This window comes from Hypanus sabinus, chromosome 15, assembly GCF_030144855.1.
Source record: "Hypanus sabinus isolate sHypSab1 chromosome 15, sHypSab1.hap1, whole genome shotgun sequence".
Lineage (NCBI taxonomy): Eukaryota > Metazoa > Chordata > Chondrichthyes > Myliobatiformes > Dasyatidae > Hypanus > Hypanus sabinus.
Genome location: NC_082720.1, coordinates 39,487,820 through 39,510,718, shown reverse-complemented (window position 1 = coordinate 39,510,718; position 22,899 = coordinate 39,487,820). Strand labels below are relative to the sequence as shown.

The 22,899-nt window shown below is 37.2% G+C and overlaps 1 protein-coding gene across 4 annotated transcripts; it reads left to right on the top strand.

Moving 5' to 3' along the window:
* Positions 1-258: 258 nt before the first annotated feature.
* Positions 259-19,947, top strand: LOC132405445 (G protein-regulated inducer of neurite outgrowth 1-like). Of its 4 annotated transcripts, none has more exons than XM_059990253.1 (3): positions 259-282; positions 13,998-14,290; positions 14,866-19,947. In XM_059990253.1, the coding sequence occupies exon 3, from the start codon at positions 14,989-14,991 to the stop codon at positions 16,222-16,224; it is 1,236 nt and encodes a 411-aa protein (XP_059846236.1). In that variant the 5' UTR covers positions 259-282; positions 13,998-14,290; positions 14,866-14,988; the 3' UTR covers positions 16,225-19,947. The 4 variants fall into 4 exon arrangements, with proteins under 4 accessions (XP_059846236.1, XP_059846235.1, XP_059846238.1 ...); XM_059990252.1 differs by lacking the exon at positions 259-282 and adding an exon at positions 12,093-13,795; XM_059990255.1 differs by lacking the exon at positions 259-282 and having other exon boundaries at positions 12,093-14,290; positions 14,866-15,967; positions 17,441-19,947.
* The last annotated feature ends 2,952 nt before the right edge of the window (positions 19,948-22,899 follow it).

Below are 22,899 nucleotides of genomic sequence, written 5' to 3'. Positions count from 1 at the left end.
TCCATTCCAGTTTTTAGGAAACTATTCTAAATTCCCTGTTATTATGAGAATATGCATTGTAGATTACAGCTCTGTGCTGCTCTTCAGTATTGTAAAGTGCAATGATTTTTAAAATTAATTATTGTTTAAATAACAGTGTAGAAACATTGAATTTCAGATAATAAGCAGACACAGTATTGCAAATGAGCAATATTTGCTCAGCAGAAAAATTAGCTTTGCATGTTATGAAAAGCTGTAGAGCAAATCCACCTCTATTACTTTGATGGGATGCCTTTTGGACCTGTAAGTATTCTGTACTCCTTTATTGATGTAACATAGACATGATCACACAGAAACGGTTTCAGTGACTCAGCTGAAATTTTGCCACACTTTCTTATGAGTATGCTTGTATCAAAATCTCTCATCTTGTTATTGTGCATGCATGTATTTGCCATTTTGTGAGGTATTTCTAAATAAACTAACTGTGATAAATTTTTAATTGTAATATTGAACTCAATGGAAAAACACAATGGTTAAGTATATTGAGAGCAAGCATTTTACAAGTATTCTCATCAGACTAGTCTGTGAAATATCCTAGCAGCCCAATCTAATGTAAGTTCTCTGCATGTTGAAAGTTGATTTATTTATTAAAGCACACTATAAGAAATAAATGGTTAAGGATTAGCAAATTGATCTTTTACATTTATTTGCTTAAAACGCAAATGTATAAAATTAAAATCTAAAAAAGTGAATGGAAATTGAAAAAGAACATGTGCTGAATATCTACTATATCATGTTTTCATCTAAACTACTTATAAAACGAAAATGGAGGACATTCCTTTAATTTGATGTGAAATTAAGTTCAGATTTTAATTGTATTCTCTTTTATTCTCCAAAATACCAGTCAAAACAAAAGCTGCATATCATCTTTAGATATGAAGTTGTGATATTGGTGTGGTGCAAAACAAAGTGCACTCTTAATTCCAAAAATATTAACAGAAAAATAAAGTAGTATTCTACTAATTATAAATTTTATTTCTGCATTAATATTTTATTTAAAATTACTTCATAGTAGCATGTATTATGATCTGAGCCACAGCAGCTCTAGCATATATGGGAATCAAACTAAGGGAAATTTATTTTTCTTCTAACTTGAAAAACTTTACAAAGCAGCAACACACACAAAATGCTGGAGGAACTCAGCAGGCCAGGCATCACCTATGGGAAAGAGTACAGTCAATGTTTCAGGCTGAGACTCTTCATCAAGACTCGGAAGTCCTGCAGAAGGGTTTCGGTCCAAAACATCGACTGTACTCTTCAATACTGCCACTGTTCTAATTGGATATATACTGATTCCTGCATGATGAAGTTACTGATAATGATCTAAAATTAACTTTTACTAATTTGTTCCAGGATGATACAAAATTCAAAAGTTCTGAAATTCAAACTTTCACAGTGTAATCTGAAGGAATATGAGGATTTGTTTTAATCATTCTACATCTCTACCCTGAATCCATCCGTAAGGTCACTGGGTTTTTAAGCTGGAATAAAAACAAATTTATTCTGCCTTTCATAATAACAGACTGGTCAATCTACTAGTCATTCTATGTACTGCCTTCAGTGATTACATGCTTTGATATTAGTTCATTACTCAAGATGTGTATCCAGCCAGTCACAATGTGCAGAATGGGATTTCCTTCAGTGCCATACGAGGCCACTGGAATATACAAAAGTAACCTCCTCTAACCTTCAACCACTTATGGGCTATTTTGATTGCTACTTTTCATTGGTTCAATATATGTGGCGCCATATTTACTAAGACAATGAAGGATTTTTTCATTTTATCTTTAGCTAATTAAAAATAGATTATTCAACGCTAGGTGCAGAAAATTGTCTTTGATACTTGTGATTAAAAGAAGAACAGTAGCAGATGTACAGTATGCTTTGCTTCACTCCATGAAGTCACTAAAACCCAAATTTTCAGAAGTGGAATATAACAATAACATCATGCAATAACATACAGCACAAAGGAGAGATTTCCATCCCCACATGAAACAAATCTTACTTTTAAAGGTTTCCATCCATAAAAAGTAGACACATACATACTCTTTTTAACAGTTTGAAAAAATAAATATTTACAAAGCAGGAAAGGAAGAATCCAAACATCAAAAGCAAAATCATGAGGGCACGCTGTGAAAATCTGAATTGGCTTTGCAGTACAGTATATTATTCCTTGCTTCAGAAAATTTTACTTTCTAACTTTGTATTTTAAACTACAAATTTAGCATCATTGTAAAATAGAATTATTCTGCAATCAGATAAAAAGAGAGACCTATATTTAATTGCATCTTCATTAGATGAAAAGCTTTTCCCACCAAGTCCATTTACTCACCCATTGCATTGAAAGAGATCATATCAGTGTTTCCCAAACTTATTTAGCCCAATGCCCCCCAAAGCATTTTAAACTTGCCAACCCCCTTAAAACACCTTCATACTTGCCAATGGCACAATATACTTTCTGGTACACCCACAGTGTAAAAACATATCTAGCATATGCTAACATGAGAAAATGATTCTGCTTTAAATTTTTATTTGTCTTTAAACTTGACTTACACGGTACCTGTGTGCTGTACAGCAGCTTCAATATCAGTGTGATTCTTGAGCTTGATGGTTTTTAGCAAGAGATGCCAAAGCCTTTCATTCCCCATGTGGAACAATGTCCAAGCAGTTACTGTTTTTTTTTTGTGAGGACAGTATGTGGTTCACTGCACTGAAGCCTCTTTCAGGAATGTAGGAGGATGGAAATGTAATGAAGAACAGTTTGGCACTCTTCCAAAGACCAGGGAAATTCATATGACTTTGAGCCACATACCACAAAAGCCAACTTCTTTGAAAAGCATTTTTGCATTTTCATCGTTCTGATTTTGATCAATTCTTCTTGCAAGCTCTCTTCATGATCTTCCACCTTGAAAAGAAATTGGTTAATTACCCCATCTGGAATTTCCAGATCATTCAAATCCTTGAATTGATTCTGAAATCCTTCTTCAGTAACTGCAGGTATAAGCAGTACTCTTGCAAATCACCACCAACTATGAAAAAGAGTGTCATACTTTCCAGGCAGGGAAACTGTGAGAACATTCTTCTCCCAATGTTTTGCTTATATATTTCCAATTCTCCAATAAAAGTGAGCACTGAACTTTTTGCTTGGATTAAATTGAAATTCTCACCCTGCACTTTAATATTTAGAATGTTCATTTTGTCATACAGATTGGCTATTTTGCCACATCTCCACATAGAAGTTCAATCTTGTTTCCCAAGCTCTTGTCAACTTTGACAAAAAAGTTCAAACAGAGTGTCAAAAAGATCAAAGAAACAGTTTAAGCAGCAGCCTTTTGACAGCCAAACACTTCAGTATGAAGAAGCAAGAGTTCAAACTCTTCATTGCTATCTTGGGATAACTGGCAAAATATTTTGTTATTTAATGGATAGGCTTTAATCTTGTTGCTAGCAGATATTACAAGAGTCATGCTTGAAAAAAAATTGTTGGCTGATGATTTTGACTGCAAGATATTGACAATGAATTACACAATAGATTGCAAACAGACTTGGGATTATTTTTCAGAAATGCCACTAAACCAGTGTGGTAGCCTGTCATATATGATGCTCCATATGTTGCACAAGAAATGATGATGCTAATTGGAATACTTTTATACTCAATATACATTTTGAGCTTGTCATGGACTGATTCTCCATTGATATTTGCTTTTAACTTCTTACAAAAGAGAATCTTTTCATAAACTTTTCCAATTTGATGTGTGGCATCTGTTAGTCCCGTAAGACCATGGATCTGCATCCTCTCCAGGGCGCAGGCCTGGGCAAAGTTGTATGAAAGACCAGCAGTAGCCCGTGCAGCGAGTCTCCCCTCCCCATACCACTGATGTTGGCCAAGGGAAGGGCAAGGTTCGATACAGCTTGGCACCAGTGATGTCACAGGAGTTCCCAGAGGCCTTGGGGACTCCAGCTCTGGATTTGTCCTCAGGGTTTACTCACGAAGCCTTTCCCATGAGTGGGCATGGTCACAAGGCAGCGGAGGTTTGAAATCAGAGTTTTCCCTCTCTTAGATGGACTGTCTTCCTAGGCTGACGAGCTCCATCTACCCCATTTTGATAAACTGTGCATATGTCATTAGCAATACCTCATTGTCTTGCACAGTTGACTCATTCAGTTGAATCCCAAATTCTGCTTTTTGTAGATCTGTGCATAGTTGATAGTCAATGTCTTCACTCATTTCATCAATATGATGAGCTACAGAGTTAGTACTCAGAGGAATTGATTTTAAAATACTGGTATCCATTTTGAGGACAGTGGTGAGCATTTCTGATACTGCAGGCATTGTTAATCTTTCATCAATTGTCTAAGATTTGCCACACTTTGCTATTATTTTGGAAATGTAATAAGAAGTAATGAGACCACTGTCAAGGTCATTTTTAGCTTTCTTGGCAAATGACTTGAGTGTGCAAAGCTTTTCAGATGCTTCTTTCATCTTCTGGAACTGAGTAATACCATAAGTAGCCTTTCCAGAGTGTCATTTACAGAAGAGTTCCTGCAGTCTTGATGGTTTCATGGCTTCATTAGACAGTACATTATTTCAAATAAGATATATGGGCTTGTTGTTGATCCGACGGGAACAGAATAAAACCATACTCCAGGTATGTAACATTGTATTGACACACTTTCTGTTGTTTCTGTTTCTTAGTAGGATTAGAATTTAAGGTTTCACCACCTTCACACACATATAGTTCACAATGTATGTATTTATCCACCATTAACAGGCTAAATTAAAATTAAACATTAACACAAACTGAGAATGCCTATCCATGTTAACAATGGCAGCAAGTTGATTCGGTTGGTCAGGTCTTGTGCCTTCGAGTTAGGGTGCTGCTTACCATCTCTTCCCCCACACCCCCCCCCCCAAGAACCCTGAGCACCTTTGACTTCTATTTCCCCTAGCACACACTTAGGACACGGAAACTCCCCCTTCGGTGGTGGGGGGGGGCTGTACCGCCCCTTTTGGGAATCATTGGGTTAAATCATAAATAAGTTCCGATAATGTTCACTTCAACTCACAAGGTAGTTTTTAAAATGTCATATCTGATAGGCATCTAAATCATGAATATGTTTTAATACCAAATTGCATATTAAAACTTATTGTCAGAAAATGGATAGTTCAAAATACTGCATTGTAATTTAAATGTAGAATTTGGTAAAATGTGTTAATCCAATTATAGAATAAATTAGTCATTTTTAATTGATCTGTGTAATAATATATTACCTCCAAGATATTTTGCATGAACCAAAATCAGAAGTTTGGGATATTTTGTTCTATTTGCAATTAAAATAATTATCCTAGTCTACCAACAAGCTGATACAGGGTACCACGGTAGCACAGCAGTTAGCGGGGTGCTATTGCAGATTGGGGCATTGGAGTTCGGAATTCAATTCTGGTGTCCTCTGTTTAAAAAAAAAGTTCAACAGATCAAAACAATGAACAGTATCCCTTCCCCTCTCCCTTCCTTCTTGTTTTGGCTTCTGCCCCCTTCCTTTCCAGTCCTGATGAAGGGTCTCAGCAGAAAACAAAACATTAATTGTTTACTCCCCTCCATAGATGGTGCCTGACTCGCTGAGTTCCTTCAGCATTTTGTATGTGTTGATCGATGAAGAGAATATATTCAGAACTTCTTGTTCCAGCACCATGACAACATCCAGATAGTATTGTTTTGTTTTTTTAAATGGCGGATCTCTTCCATCAATGTATAAATAATCTTATTGTAAATCCCAATTTGCTCTTACTTGCTCAATGATGTTTTACATACCTTTTATTCATATTTATGCCTGATTATATATGACTTTTTAATCCATCACACCTTAGCAGAAACAATCATATTGACACCTTTAAAACAACACAATAATTCCCTTATACCAAAAAAAAATTCTGCAGTTGCTGGAGATCCAGAACAAGATGCACAAAAGGCAGGAGGAATTCAGCAAGCCAGGTAGCATCAATGGAGGGGAATAAAGAGCTGATGTTTTGGCTGAGAACCTTCATCAGGACGGGAAAGGAAGAGGCAGAAGCCAGAGTAAGAAGGTGGAGGGAGGGGAAAGGATACAAGCTGGCAGGTGATAACTGAGGGGGAGGTTGGAAGGGTGGGAGAGGGTAGATGAAGTAAGAAGCTAGGAAATGATTGGTGGAAGAGATGAAGGGCTGAAGAAGAAAGAATCTAATAGGAGAGGACAGTGAACCATGGAAGAGAAGGAATTAGAAAAGAGAGGGTGCTCCCAGTGCAGACTCCTCGATGTCAGTGGGACCCATTGCAGATTCAAAGACCACGCTCTACCACAAAAGGTAGGATCTCCCAGTGGCTGTCCACTTCATTTCAACTTCCCCTTCCGACATATCTATCCATGGCCTCCTTTACTGCCATAATGAGCCCAAACTCAGCTTGAAGAAGGAACACCTCATATTCCATTTGCTAGTCTCCAAAGTGATAGCATGAACATTGATTGATCTTACCTGCTGTAATTTCTCCCCTTCCCTTTTTTTCTCTTTTTTTCCTTTTCCATTCTGTTTACCCTCTTCTCACTACTCTTCTCCTCAACTACTTATTGCCTCACTTTGGTTCCTCTCCTCCTTCCCTTTCTTTCATGGTCTTCTACCCTCTGCTATTAGATTCCTTTTTCAGCCCTTTACCTCTTGCACTTAACCCCTTTCAGCTTCTTACTTTGTCCTCATCTCCCCACCCTTCCACCTCCTCTCTGCTCACCTGGTCTCACCCATCATCTGCCAGATTGTTCCCCTTCCCTACCTCTCAGCTTCTTATTCTCATTTCCGCCCAATTCCTTTCCAGTCCTGACAAAGGGTTTTGGCCCAAAATATTGACTGTTTATCCCTCGACAGATGCTGCCTGACTTCCTGAATTCCACCGGCATTTCCTTTATGCATTTCACAGTACAGGATGCCAGAAACTATATCCAGTTTATGATTAACATTGTTCTATTTGCTGAATTGATTGATATAATTACAATATGACTTGGAAAAGAAAAAAAATTTTACAATGTTAAACTTAGTTAGTTAAAATCATTACAAAGAGAAACATTACAAGAGATTTTCCCATTTCTAATAAATGAACTTCAAGTTGGATAACCATGACCATATGAACCCCACAAAACACAAAATTACTTGTTTTATTGATAACCCAAGATGGAAGCCCATGGATAACTATCAATTAAAAGTGTATTCTTTACTATTATAATTAAGCATAATTGAGAGCATTTCTCATATTTTAAATGGTTAATTTTTCTCATATTTAACAGTTAATGCCATAACAAAAGTTACGTGTAGCACAGTCCATCTCTATGTCCTCTGTTCTGTTATCTGATGTTCTATTTATTTAAAAAAATACTTATATAAGTGCACCTAAGACTTTTGCAGAGTACTGTTGAAAATTTGATTAAACATGTTCCAAAATACAAATAGCATCTGAATGTATAATTATCTATTTATTTCATTTATTGAGCTCCAGCACAAAATAGGCCCTTCTGGCCATTCAAGCCACTGTGCTCAGCCCCAGTTTAATCCTAACCTAATAGTTGAACGCAGGTCGCCTGCACTGTAAAGAGCTGTTCTTATCATCACACTACTGTGCCAGCCTATCCTATCACCTATGTGTAAAATATAAAATTTTTGAATGCTTCACTCCAGATTTTATGCTTGGTTATTTTGTAAAGACGTTGTGTACATTTTTCAATCTTTTTAGGTCTGAATGTGGCATCTATTACGAAGCAAACTTGAACATTAATATACTGAGGATCAACAGTATCCTTAATACTGTGCTTTTGATTGCTCAATACCTATTGAATTTGTCTTCTACCATATATACACTCAAAGGCAAAGAAAAGATCTGTTGAAAATGAATTCAGAAGTTTATTTTAAAACTTACACAAATGGATTAATTAAACTGTTTTAATTATTTAATTACACATAAAAATGTGCAGCTTTTCATTCTCCATGGAATCATGGAGCTTTGAGTAAAAACTCTTCCAATAGCCCAAGACTTAATGGAAATGAACACTCACTATAATTTAAAATCATAAAGGATTAAAACTTGATGAGGAAATGTTACATACATCCTTGCTGCCTATGTACAATTTTAATCAAATTATCCTGTACATAACTGATTTAAAATATACAAAATGTGCAGACATTACTAACCAATATGAAAATATTGCTCTCCAGTGTTTAGTTCTCTAGATAAAGCAAAAAAATGGCTACAGTTTTACATGATGTTGTTTTGCAAATATTTTACAAGTATTAACATATCATGCAAATCTTGACATGATTGACATGATTAGTGACAATAATTTCTGTTCTCTTTAAATAATGTAGTTTTTCCCGGCAATAGTCAGAAGTGAAGAACAGCTGTTAGCTATTTAGTAAACTTCTTCATAAATAGATCTGCTAATAAACAAATGTGATATTAATGTGAAAATCAACTTGGCTTTCCGCATGAAGGGTTTTCTATCTTTTTAAAGATTTAAAAAGGCACAATTATCACAAGATTTAAAAGAGTTGCATTTTTAGAGACACTTCTAAATAGGATTTAACGTTAATGTTCAATTTCTGTTTTTTGAAAATTACTATGAATAATGTCAAAGGAAACAGTTCTAATTCTTTAATTGACTATTAAAGATCTTAAAGCAGATGTTCCTCATGCAATCTCCCTTTGGCTTGTCCCCAGGGCAAATGCAAACATATGGAGATGTCAGAAATTAGTCATGATCTAATAGAATAGTAGAAATGGCTCCATAGACTATAGGGCCTTCAATTGTTGCTCTATAGAAATAGGACATACTAATCCAATTGACTTTGCCAACACTAGGCTTAAAATAATCCAAGTACTTCATATAAGCACAATATGTACAAGCAGACTGTTTTGAATATTAGCTTCAAAACAAAATTAGACCACTATATGTCTTTGCAAATAAAACAAGTAGGCTTGTAAGCCCTTTGCTTAGCTGAGGCAGATTTTGGGCACCTATCAACATTCATACTCTGAATCCTCTTTCTCTTTTTGACTCATCATTGCATATTTGATAAAATATGCCCCAAACAATTTCTTCCTTTTTCAAGTTGAACTCATGGATATTATTTTCTTTGAGTATCCAAAATGTTTTGCCTTTCGGCTTAGATTTTCTTCGACACTAGAAATGGATACCAAACAAACAATTCCACTTTGATATGAAACAATAACGCAGTCTTTTTTAATAGAATTTTGTAGCCTGAAGTGTTTTATTGTTAACAGCAGTACATAAAACACCCAACACGACACTGACAGTGACTTACAAAATACGTTACAGCATGTTAAGGTGGAACTCCTACAGAGAGGTTGCATTGTTTGCTCTACTATAACTGGTAAGCCAATGTACCAATAATTTCTTTCTGACCCTTTGATAACTTTAACCCATTTCATAATTACTCAATCTAAATGTTACCTGAATTTTACAAAGCACAGAACCAATTTGAATTCTAGTTATATTAGTCTGCAAAAACATATACTTACAGTAGATGCACAAAGCCTCCATGCACCCATTCAGTGATCAGGTAGTGTCTCAAATCTACATTTAGTGTAGATTTAGTGGCAGTGTGAAAATAACTGGGACATGATGAAAATACATTCTCTTTTTCCCCTTGAATGGAAATGTAATATTACTTAGCTATATTAATAGTATATTAAACATTTTTAACAGGCGCAGTTCTAGTTATTTTAAACTTTCTTGTATAATTTACTATAATTTTGTTAAACTAATAATTTTGTACAGTTTGATATTTTAGATTTTAAAAAAGTACCAATGCAGGCTGAGACCGTCATTTCCAATCAAAAACAGCTTTTGCTAAAATCTCCTTGATAGTGGACCTTTTTTGTCAGCAATTGCTCCACGTTCTGCTTTTATTTCCAAAATATAATCTTTAGTATTTTGTGCAATGTACATTACAGTATCTCTTCTGCACAGAAAGAGCTTTCTGCCTGGGAGCAAGATGTGCCAGGGCTCCATAGTTATTAGTAGTATGTTTCTGCACGTGATCTGTGGCAAATGATGGACAAGCAAACAGGATTTGGAGATTGCAAATGCATTCAAACCTTTCAAAGTATGTCCACATTTGCACAGTGATAAAATATGTTTGTGTTATTTTCTAAAATCCATTGAGGATATGCAGTTTGCATAATTATTTTTCACAGCTTTAGTAATAGCTGAAATGTTCAGCTTGTAATCAAGCACTAGTTAACTAATCCTGTTAATATTTGATGACTCTTATGCAAATAAGACAAAACATTGAGCTAAAAGAATCCAGGCTATTTTTAAAAAAAAATTTAAATCATACTATATAAACAATTGCTATAATGTAAAATTAGGTAAGTTTGAAAGAATATATCACTTGATCTATTTTGTGCACCATTGGATTAATTTTCCATATGAGGAGATACAAATAATTGCCAGAAAGGGAAGAGCTTTTAAAGGTCTATTGTTTACATTATAGCTTTCAAATTATTAACAACTTCATAACAAATAATAAACATGAGATTTTCTGCAGATGCTGGAAATCTAGAGTAGCACACACAGAATGCTGGAGGAACTCAGCAGGACAGGCAGCATCTATGAAGAGGAATAAACAGTTGATATTTCCAGCTGATAAAGTGGCTTGGCCTGGAACATCAACTATTTGTTCCTCCACACAGGTGCTCCCTGACCAGCTGAGTTCCTCAAGCATTTTGTGCATATTACTTTACACAACAAAAAAAAATGTTATTAGTTCACAAATACAATAAGATTAATAACCAATTTCATTTTGGTTATGTCATTTGGAAGAAGAATATTGCCCCATTTGATTTAACAGCTTCCATCCTGCAATTTCAGCTCCCCTTTTTGTAGAGAGGATTTGATGGTCATTATTTTAAATGATTTAAATGATTGGTTTACAGTATATACAGCTTGTGTGGCAATTATTGCAAATCAATATATTACAAAACACAGGAAGTCTAAAGTAACAGTAGAAAATGCAGGAAGACCTGAAATGCTAAGGCTGTTTCTCTTTCCACACATGCTCCTGGCCTGCTGAGTGTTTCTGAAATGTTCTGTTTAGGTTTCTAAAATTTACATTCTGTGCTGTTTAGTCATAATATATAAAGCATTTCTATGGAATGGAGATCAATAATTTCATAGTTAATACATTTTTAGTTACTTTCTCATTTGATTTAGAATAAAGAGGTCAAACCCAATCACCTTACATTTAACAATTTCATGTATAGCTTTCAGATCATGTCTAATTTGCAATTTATTTCAAGGCATGAGGAACATTAAGTTCTGAATTTCTTAAGTGTTATGCAGTGGCCAGTTTTTCATGGATGTGAACTTCCCATACATCTAACACTATGGCTCTTTATCCTCATTCTTCTTGTTCTGTAATTCTTCAGTGTCTGTAGAATTCCAGTTTCTAACAGTGACTAGGCATTTTTACATTAGATTTATGTCAGGTCTGGAATCATTTATAATCAGCATCTCCTGTTATCCAAGTAACTTTTAGCATTAATGTCTTTCGCATTCCCTGCCTTCATAAACCATTTTCACAGCAAAGCCCGTCTCGAAAGTGAAGATTATAATTTAAAATGTGTTGCGTACAATGTTACTGTCATTTTCTGAGATTATATAGCTACAATCTCTGATTTCCATATAACTGCTTCTTTAGCCCGACTTTCCCTGGCCCATGTTATTCACTAGCACCTGCGGGACACAAACTCATTTTTCCTCTACAATTTGTAGTATTTGATGTTAATGAGTTGGGTTAATAACTATATCAGGACTCAGAAACAGCTTTAATAACACCAACATTATGTCATGAAATTTGTTGTTTTACGGCAGTAATACATTGCAATATATATATTAAACTATAAATTACAATAAGAAATATTTCTGGAAATTAAATTAAGTGCAAAAAGAGAGCAAACAAAATGGTGAGATAGTATTCATTGATACATTGTTCATTCAGAAGTCAGATGATGGAGGTGAAGAAGCTGTTCCTGAAACATTGAGTGTGCGTGTCTTTAGGCTCCTGTACCTTTTCCTTGATGGTTGCGATGAAAAGAGGGCATATACGGGGTGATGGGGGTCCTAATAATAACTGCTTCCTTCTTGAAGCATTGCCTTTTGAAGATGTCCTCAATGCTGCGGAAGCTAGCGCCCATGGTGCGTCTGGCTGAGTTTCGCCAGACAGTGCTGCAACAAGTTAGAATGCTCTCTGTGGTACATCGGTAGAAATTTGTGAGAGTTTTTGGTGCAGACCAGGACTCCACAAACTCCTAATGAAATATAGCTACCACTATGCCACCTTTGTAATTGCCTCAATATGTTGGGCCCAGGATAGACCTCCAGTGATGTTCACACACAGGAACTTGAAATGCTCACTCTTGCCCCTGCTGGTCACTTGATGAGGACTGGTCTGCATTCCCTTGACTTCCCCTTCCTGAAGTCCACAATAAATTCCTTGCTTTTACTGATGTTTAGTGCAAGATTTTTGCTGTGAAACCTCTCAAACATCTGATCTATCTCACTCCTGTAGCAGCTTCTTCATCATCTGAACTTTTGCCAACTATGGCAAATGCTTAGATGGTGTATGGGCATAATGCAGTTGTTAGCTGGGGTCAGGATTTACATCATTTTATTGCTTACCCACAAATTATTCAACTTACATCACTAAAGTGTATGGACAATGAGCATTACATTTACTAGGTTACCATTGGAGGACATAATTAAAATCAAAATACTGAAGTTGACACACAGTTCCAAATAAATATGACTAACAACACCAAGTATTGGAGTCGCACATATCAAGTACTAATTATGAATGAATTCCAGAATTGAATTCTACAATATCCAATGAATCCGCACAAAATGCTGGAGGAACTCAACAGGCCAGACAACATCTATGGAAAAGAGTACACAGGCAACATTTTGGGCTGAGACCCTTCATCAGGAGTGGAGAAAATAAGATAAGGTTAGAGTAAGAAGGTGGGGGGAGAGGAGGAAGAAGTACTAGGTGATAGGTGAAAGCAGGAGAGGGGGAGGGGTGAAGTGAAGAGCTGGGAAGTCGATTGGGAATCTGATAGGAGAGGACAAGAGGCCGTGGAAGGAAGGGAAGTGGCGGTGGGGGGTGGGGGAAGCACCAGAAGAAGGTGATGGACAGATAAGGTGAGAAGGGCCGCCTGGCCTGCTGAGCTCCTCCAGTATTTTGTGTGCCTTTCTTGGATTTCCAGCATCTGCAGATTTTCTCTTGTTTGTGATCCAATTAATTTACATGATCTTCCATCGCTCCACTTATACAAACCTTAAGTGGAATTTCCGCCATCTCCTGCAGACGAGGTAATACTTCACTGATTAATTTCACGAGGCTCTTACCAGAAAGATCCAACTCCCTGAATTGATCACCAACGCCCCCCTCCCATACTTCATCTAATCAGACAGCACTCGCAAAATAATTTAAACATTTTATCTTTAAGAATCCGTAACTTCCAATGAACGCGAAGAACGTGAAAAGCTTGTCCCAGCATGAAAGACTGCTTGCTCTTTCGCTAATAGGTTCCATTTCCTCCGAAGCGTTCCTGTCTCTACGTTATGCTGGCGTGAACCTTGCGAACAAATTTGGCCAAGTGGAGCGACGTCGGGAAAGTTGCCCCTGCTCGGAGTCATTTACTTCAGCCAGAACAAAGTAAACGTAAAAAATTGTTAACGGGGAGAGTGTTGGAAGAGTGGTGTCACCGTTCCCACTTGGCGATATATACTCCCATACACTGCTCTACATACGCATGCTCTACTCAGTACATTCAATAGTAGTCCCAAGCAGTATTTTTTCACATTTGTTCATGGTTTAATCTGTAAAGATCTAACTTTTGAACGAATATTCTGGACAGGAGCGCAGGCTGGAATATCGATGCAATGCTGATAAAGGATCCAGGTGTCAATGGGAGACACACAAATAAAGGACGTTTCCAGGGAGACTAAAGGGCGCCTCCTCCACCGACACAGCTCCAGTCATTCTGTGAAGATAGCGGAACAACCTAGAGGAGCTGGACGCCGTTTGGAAATCCTTTGAAGAAAATCTCCATAATAGCATTCCTCTCGACCGTCTCCGGAGCCCCGTGGACTTCTGCCCAGCCCTGAGGCACCGGCCTCCGTCTGCCACACAGGACACACCAGACCCCAGGTGAGGCGGTGCGCTTGTTCACTGGTTCGATCCCCGCTCCCGTCAACATCGCGTTTAAATCAGACAAGTGCGGGATGTACAACCTTTCCTTGTGGGAGAGAGGGTCGACAAGAGCCTGGCGGTGGGGTAACAACACGCGCACACACACACACACACACACACACACACACACACACACACACCACGATGGAGATCTGGATTGGGTTCGCGTGGTATCTATCCAGTTGTGGTGAACGGGTGAGGAAAGGGGCGAAGGCTGCTGGCTACCCCGGTGCATGATTTAACAAGATGCTGATTTCAGGGTCGGAGGCTGCGGACAGAATGTCAGGGTTATATCTGTCAGAATTAGCCATCATAAAAGGGAGGAATGCTGCCCATAAATTCTCGGCATTACAACCATCCTTGTGTGTCGGCTTTAAACAGCACGATGAACCGAGTGTAATTCAACATTCAGTGGATCGATTTTATTATTATTTTTATTTTAGTCCTTCCGTTGGATAAGCTGACCGATCTTTTGAAAGAACAGTTTTTAAAAATCTGCATTTTCATTTTGTGCACGATTTTCTCTCTTTCAGACTTGAAGTTTCCGTTTTCCGATGGAAATCTCCAGGGAACCTAAGCAAAACACAAACAGCCCATTGTAAGGATTGAGAGAGCCCGGCCAGTTCAGCAAACGCGCCACGTTACTATGAAACAAGATGGGAACCATTAAAGATCTCAATAGTTTGCAGTTTTCAGCTTCAGATCCAGTTGAGATGGAGAACAGGGGCACGCCGGAGACTGACGTTGTCATTGCCTCTTGTCATCTACAAGAAGAGAAAGATGGGAAACCGGCGATCCAGTCCAAGTGCTCTGTTCTTTGTTCTAACACTTGCTCGGCCAGCAACCTGAACACCAGCCACCCGCCAGACATCAGCGCTAAATGTGCCAACGCAGAAGTGGATAAGCCCAGCGAAGCGCCTGGGCAGGCGCTAGATTTAAACAAAGAACGGGGGCAGGAAGAATCGAGCGACAGCTCCGGCAACAACACTGCGGACATTAACACAGAAGTAGACCAAAACAGAAAAGCAAACAAAAGGTCTGACAGCGCGGACCCAAATGTCGAGGTCCCCTTTCAGGGTTGCGGCGAGGAGACCACGGGAACGGAAAGAGACCACCGCAGTAACCTCCAAAACCCCTCTGGTCTGGCTGAGATAACGAAAACTAACGCGGACTCTGCCGTTCAGCCTGCTGGGAACATGACAGAAAATGATGGGCAGATCGAGATGGAGAATGAGGACTTGGGGGCGGTTGTAAGCCTTTCACAATCGGCTGTGTCGGAATCGGCGAGCCAAGACGCCGAGGTACAGGTCGCAATCCAAGTGCAAAGCAGGTCAGTTGCCACCAGCCCGATGGCTCCTCTAGATAACTGTCCAGTATTCAAAATCCCTGACGTCAGCTGTAGAGAACAGCCAGTTGAAAAACCAGCCGCTAGCCCATCAGACACGCCATCTGTTACTGTACCACCGAAGAAAGATGTTGAAATGCAAGTGGATATAACTGTGCAGTGCAAATCAGTTGCCACTGGTCCAATGACACCTTTAGAGAAGACGCCATTGCCCACCCTCCCAGAAGTGTCAGTGGAGGCCACGGAAGAGCAGTCAGAGCCAGTGCGCGAAGTCCAGTGGGATGAAAAAGGTATGACGTGGGAAGTCTATGGAGCATCCATGGATGCCGAAGTCCTTGGACTAGCTATCCAGAAACATTTGGAAAAACAAATAGAGGAGCATGGAAAGCAAAATATTGAGGTGTGCCAAAATGATAAATCTAGTTCATTGAAAGGATCTTTGAGAAAGGAAGAAAATAAGAGAAGACAGAGCAATGTTTTTCAGGCAGTTCTACACAACATTAGAAGTCCACAGTGTTGTATTCGTGGGAGCACTGCAGCTGAGTAATATATCTTTGATCAGGACTGTTGACAAATGGTTGCAAAACCTGAAAAAGTTTGTCTCATTAGTACATTTCCTTTTGTTTCTAATCTTTTTCATGTTTTGCTTGGGCAAATTAATAAAGCATTAAAACATTAATCTGCTTCACAGATAATTAAAAGATTATAAACACATAGATGTGAAGCATGAATATGCATAAAGCTAAAAATCTTTTACTTGTTCATGTATCTACCTTACCTATCTTTATAAGTTTAAACAACAGTACTTTGCATTCCATAATACTTGAATAATATGTATGTAATGGTATACAGTACATAGGCCCATTGATTTTACATAAAACAAAGATAGAGAGTGCTGTTTTCTCCCCATCAATTGGTTCTGCTGGTTGTTATCAAGCTACAAGGGAAAGGATGGTTGGCAGGAAGGCTTTCTGGTATCACCCACCACGGCTACTGAAACTGTCCTCTTTGAAATGCTTTGCATTTCCCCAGAAGTGATATAGCCTTCCTTATTTCTTTGCAGTCTTCTGCATCTGTAGGGAATCACAGGCCTTGTGTTGGTGTCTCCCTCCACACTAGAACCATGGTTTGTAACAGATGATTGAAACCAGTTGGATTTGATTTTGTGATGACATTAGCTAATAATTATTGGGCTGTCTCATAATATCATTAGAGATTTATTTATGTGGTTGTAGGACTGATTTTTAAAAGTTGTCACTTTTTTAATTTTTGTATTTCCAGAAAAAAACTTTTTTTTACAGAAATTGAATTACATAATTTAGTAAGCCTTCTGGGTAAGAGACAAATTAATTCTAATTTATACAAAATGTAGACTTCTCAAAATGATTTTAATATCTTAACTGAAATTTGTTGCTTTGCAACCAGAAGCCATAAGAAAAACTGAACACAAAATGTTGAGAATAATTGCACAGATTCTGAATAGAAAGCTGTTGCCTTTTGAGAATTTTTGTTCCTATCTTTCTTATTGTTTTTAGATTTCTGTCTGGATCTTATTCTAACTAAATATAATTTGTCAGTTGAACATATATAAAAATCACCCATGCAGTTGCCTCATTTTAATTGATGTGTGAAGCCATTTTTCTTATGTAATATTCTACTAGCTGTTTTTAGATTTGAGTAGTATGTATATACTAAATAATTATAGACTCAAGATTTTGTATTTTGTCACTTCAAATGATATATTGTTATTATTGATATTTCAGATTCCCAAAAGCTGAAAATGGAAGGAAGTAGCTGCTGAATGTAATGATGTGTGTTTGAAATGATCCTTTGGGTACTATTTGTTGAATGGATAGAAATAACCACCCAGTGTTATGGTTTCCTTCATCCTCTCATTGGAGAAATTTGTAGTATTTCTACGTTAATTTGTTTTCCTTTGTGGAAAAAGCATCCTGGATTCACTTAATATAAGCTTTCTGTAAAATCTTGCTGTTTTGTGACTAATGTCAATGCCAGAAGTTATTTCTTTATAAAAAAAAGTCAAGGTCAAGTTTCTGTTATATTGCCATTACCATTTTCTGAGTGGGTTGTTAAAATAATGTAATCTCAGTTGTTTCAAAACACAATAAAATGGGATGGATTGAAATATCAATCACACTCTTCAGTTGGGACATTTTGTTTCTTTCATTTGAATGTCAACAGGAATAGAATTAAATAAATTTGTTGTAGTTATTTCTTTATGTAGTATCGGCCAGCAAAATCTGTTAAGAGTATTAAAATATGAATACCATTTGTGATCTTTCTTGCTTGAAATCATCCTTCACAGTGCTGATATTACATTAAAGAACTGTTCTCATGTAGCATTTTGTGGTATTGTGATGTGTAGTATATTAACTTTTATTGCATACTTAGTTTATTTTAAAATGAACCATCTGAGAACAAAAGCTAGAATGTTTGTATTTTCCCCCGGTTTATTTTCTCCTGGGTCCGATGAAGTATTATTTCAAGCTCATTAGACATTCTTGCTGCTATAAGCCCATCACCTGACACTCTAATGGCTAATTTGTTTTCCTTTTTTCTCTTTATTATTAAAGTGCATTGATTTATTTTTAGTTTTTAATTGTTTCATTGCTAAGGATGCTTGGGTAATTTTTCAGCAGCCTCCACAGCAGTTTATCAGCATCCTTCATACTCCCGGCTATACAATGGAAGTATATGAAAATTTCTAATATCTAACCTGGGTAACCCCTGTTTAATATGTAATTTATAAATATTTACATGAAAATTATTTTTCAGGTTTTATTTAGCATTGAATACTTTATTGCTGAACCACTCACTTTACGTTAGCTAAGGTAAAACTAGTAGACAAAATTGAAGCCTGAAAATTCCATATAAATATAAAGGACTTTAACTTTGAGGGTTTATTTCTTCTTATTATACCCCAGCAAAATCAAATGAAAAGAGATCCACTTTTTTTTTACTGAAGAGGAAAGAGCTTTATATTGAATGTACAGTATGTAATAATACTGAGGGTGATGTAAACATAATGGACTAATACTAGTTGCAAGTTATCAACCTAAAGATAAGCTTATCTTAGCACAGAACTGCACAACTCAAGCAACCTTTGAGCTTTTTGTTGATGGCTGACGTCACTTGTAGAGCATGTGAGCGTAAATGGCCATTTCTCTGCTGTGTATTACCTATGTTACTTATACAGTGATGTATTTTGTAAATCAAAGCAATGTGTTTCTAACTAATTTAAATAGCTGATTATTTGTATTGCATGGATGCAAAGCAATGACTAAAGTAACACTAATGTACTGTAACTGCATGACAAAGATCCATGCACATAAAGCAAGCAATGAAAAATGAGATCCATTGATATTCATTTAATAAGCCTGTTAGAAGTCATCACAAACAAACTGATTCATACCATCTTTCAGTGCAAAATGTTAATATGCTTTTGAATGTTATACTTTGTTCGAACGTTTCAAACCAGAATGATCCCATTTTGCAATTCCACTATGTGAACAGAAATGATTTATCAAAGCTATCTGAGCACCTCTTGTGAAATATCATAGGCTCTTTTGGTTACATGCTAAAATATTATATACTTTAATCCGTTCATTTCTCCTAAAATGGATTCCTTAATTTTTATTGCTTCTAATTCAGCATGTGTTGAATTGAATTATCGTTGAAACTGAAGGAGTGACTATCTAATGCTAGTAATAAAGGGGCAACCATTGCAGCATGTTATCTATATTGTCAATTCTTCTAAGGTACAACAATATAATTTTTCTCTGGTGTTAAAGATGTGTTAGGGAATCTAAACAACTGGCTGATGTACTTTTGAACCCTGCTTGATGTAGTTTAGTACAATAATTGTATATACCTATTTTTTGTATCTCACTGCTTGAACATCAAAGACAAATGTGCAGACAATAGCTTGGTTGTGTTTACATTTTTTTATGTGGTTTGATCTGCCAACCATGCTGGGAGGTAATAAGGCATTTTGTGGCTGTATGTAAAGCATCCTTGATCTAAATTGCAAAGATGAGTCGTAGTTTCAGGGTTTCTCTTTTTTTGTAACAGTGAAGAGCTGAATTACATTAAATCAAATTATTTTAATCTTGACTCTTTTAAGATTACCCATTTAAAAGAACAATTTTATTTGCCTATTTTCTATTAGGCTGTTTGCTGTCAGTCATGTTGAAAACTGTTTATTTTCCCTGCTAAAATTAACATTAAAAAGGTACACAATGTGCACTGATACGAGAAAAAAGAAATTCCTCGTTTTCTTTCACAAGTGTTTGTCCTTGGAAATAGAATTTGTGCACAAGGAAAGAATATCTCAATCAATAATGTATTTAGGTATTATCAACAGTTAAATGAGTTAAAATATATTCTGGTGACTCACTTTGCCTTCAGGCAGCAAAGAAGGAATTTTCCACAATATTTTGTTGTGCTGTAAACTTGTTTTGCCTCTCCAAAGATGTGTTGCATTGAGGGAAAGAAATTACAATCTATAAAACAGGCTAAATAGAACAGATTTTATTCCCTTCTGTTTTGTTCATCTTTGAAAGATTCTGGGTACATCGTATTGTTATATTATGGTCTCGTGCACATTTTTCAAGCAAATTTAACTTTTAACTTTTTTACTACATCTTGCAGGATGTGTTTTAACAATATTAAAAGAAATTCTCATTATTTCCATCCAGCTGGATGTAAGTGTAGGTCCCCTGAAAAATTCCTCAATCTACCCTGCTAGCTGAACAGGATCACAGTCACCTGACTGTATCTCCATCTTCCAAGGCACAGCAGTAAATCATCTCTAACAGTTTCTCTTGTTCACGCTGGTGCCAGTGGTGCCTATCTTGCCTTTTCCTTTTCCTCATCTACCTGCTAATGCTAGGCAACATCACCCAGAAGTAGATCATTCCACATGATTGCCAACAACACCTTGCTTGGCTTCTTCACTGCTTCTAAACTGTCGAATTTCTTGAATGACACACTGAAGTGGTTGAGAAAATATTTCCTCCACCTTAATTTTGAAACAACCAAAGCCACTATTTCAGTTCTGTCCATAATCTCTATTCTGCAAATACCAATATCAGCCTTCTTCCTGGGAATGAGCTGTAACTAAACCCTGCTGATCACAACCTTGGAAATATATTTGGACCTCTGGGTCACATCTTCACACAATCACCAATATTGTCTATTTCTACCGCTATTGCACCATTCCGCCTTCAGTTTATCTGGTGTTGAATTCCCTCATCCAAACATTTGATATCACTGATTTTATTCATGTGTGTTGGTAATCATAAGTTTATCAGTCTTGGCTAAAGAAAAATGGATTCAGATAATAGAAATGGTGGAGGTTCAAAGAGATTTTAGGGGTTCATTTACAAAATATTCTGGAATAAAATATGTCTAATGTACTGTTAGCCTTTATAATGGGATGTCATGTATATAATGGTAAGAAAAGTTTGCTAAAAGTCCTGGTTGGACAACAACTAGAATGTCCTGCACAGTCTGAGCATCACACATTGCCAAAGATATAGTGCCCTTCACACGAAGAGAAGCACAGGCTCACCAAGATTATGAGAAGAAAATGTATTCATTTCGGTATAAAAGATTAAGTGCTGATTTGAATAATATAAATTAATTGACTGATGGAGAAATCGGTTTCACTGGTGGAGGAATCCACAGGAAGTAAGCTTAAATTCGGAGCTTAAATTAAACTTAAATTGTAGATGTTATTAAATGTCTCTATACACAAAAGATGATAAAAATATAAAACTTACTCAAAGAAAGAACAGCCAATGCTCATTCAATTAATAGCTTTAAATTATATGTTGAACAATAAAGAAACAAGGTAGCTAGAGTTATCATGGAAGCTAATTATGATCTTTTGATCTGAGGAGAAGAGGTCTGAGTTTTGAACGTCATCCCCTGCTTGTTCCTTCCTAAATGATATAATAGATATTCAACACAAGGACTTTATATTGTCAATACAATCAATATAGTGCTATCTTAACATTTAAAGCTTTACATATTTCCAGAAAGTCAGAAATATCATTCAGAAGGTTTTATAATGGAATGCTAAAAGTAAAATTTTATCTAAATTTTCTACAAATCTATGACTAATACTACATTAAAGTGAATTGCCCAATGAAAACAAATGTACCAATATGAATAATGGAAAAAAAAACAGCTGGTCTATCAAGTTTGCCCCACAACACAATGAGTCGACTATTACACTAAACATCCCCTCTCCGACCCACATAATTCTCTTATAATCTTTGCATCACCTAGGCAAAAATAAAACTGAGAGCAAATAACCAAAGCAACAACTTGTAACTATCTGTGGGAAGTTAACAATTGGAGCTGAGTCCTTTCAGGAGGACTGGAGCAAAAAAGATGAAGAGTCAGAGTTAGAAGGGAGGGGAGGAAGACACATAAGGTGATAGGTGAAATATGGGATCTACATTGACAACTGCGTTGGTGCTGCTTCCTGCACCCATGCCAAGCTCACCAGCTTCATTGAATTTGCCTCCAACTTCCACCCAGCCCTCAAATTTACCTGGTTCATTTCTGACTCCTCCACCCCCACCCCTTCTTGATCTCTCTGTCTGTATCTCTGGACACAGTTTATCCACTGATGTCTATTACAAACCCACTGACTCTCACAGCTATCTGGACTATACCTCTTCCCACCCTGTTACTTGTAAAAATGCCATCCCCTTCTCTCAATTCCTGCATTTCCACCACATCTGCTCTCAAGAGGAGGCTTTTCATTCTAGAATGAAGGAGATGTCCTCCTTCTTCAAAGAAATTGGCTTTCCTTTCTCCACCATCAGTGCTGCCCTCAACCACATCTCTTCTATTTCACACACGTTTGCCCTCACCCCATCCTCCTGCCACCTCTCCAGGGATAAAGTTCCTCTTGTCCTCACCTACCAGCCACCACATTCAGCACATAATTCCCTGAAACTCCTGCTACCTCCAAAAGGATCCCACCACCAAACACATCTTTCCCTTCCCCCCACTTTCTGCTTTCCTTGGGAATCATTCCCAAAATCCCTTGATCAGTCATCCCTCACCACTGTTCTCCCTCTGGCACTTATCCTTGCAAGCCGAACAAGTGCTACAACTGCCCCTACATCTCCTCCCTCACTACCATTCAGGGCCTCAAACAGTCCTTCCAGGTGAGGTGACACTT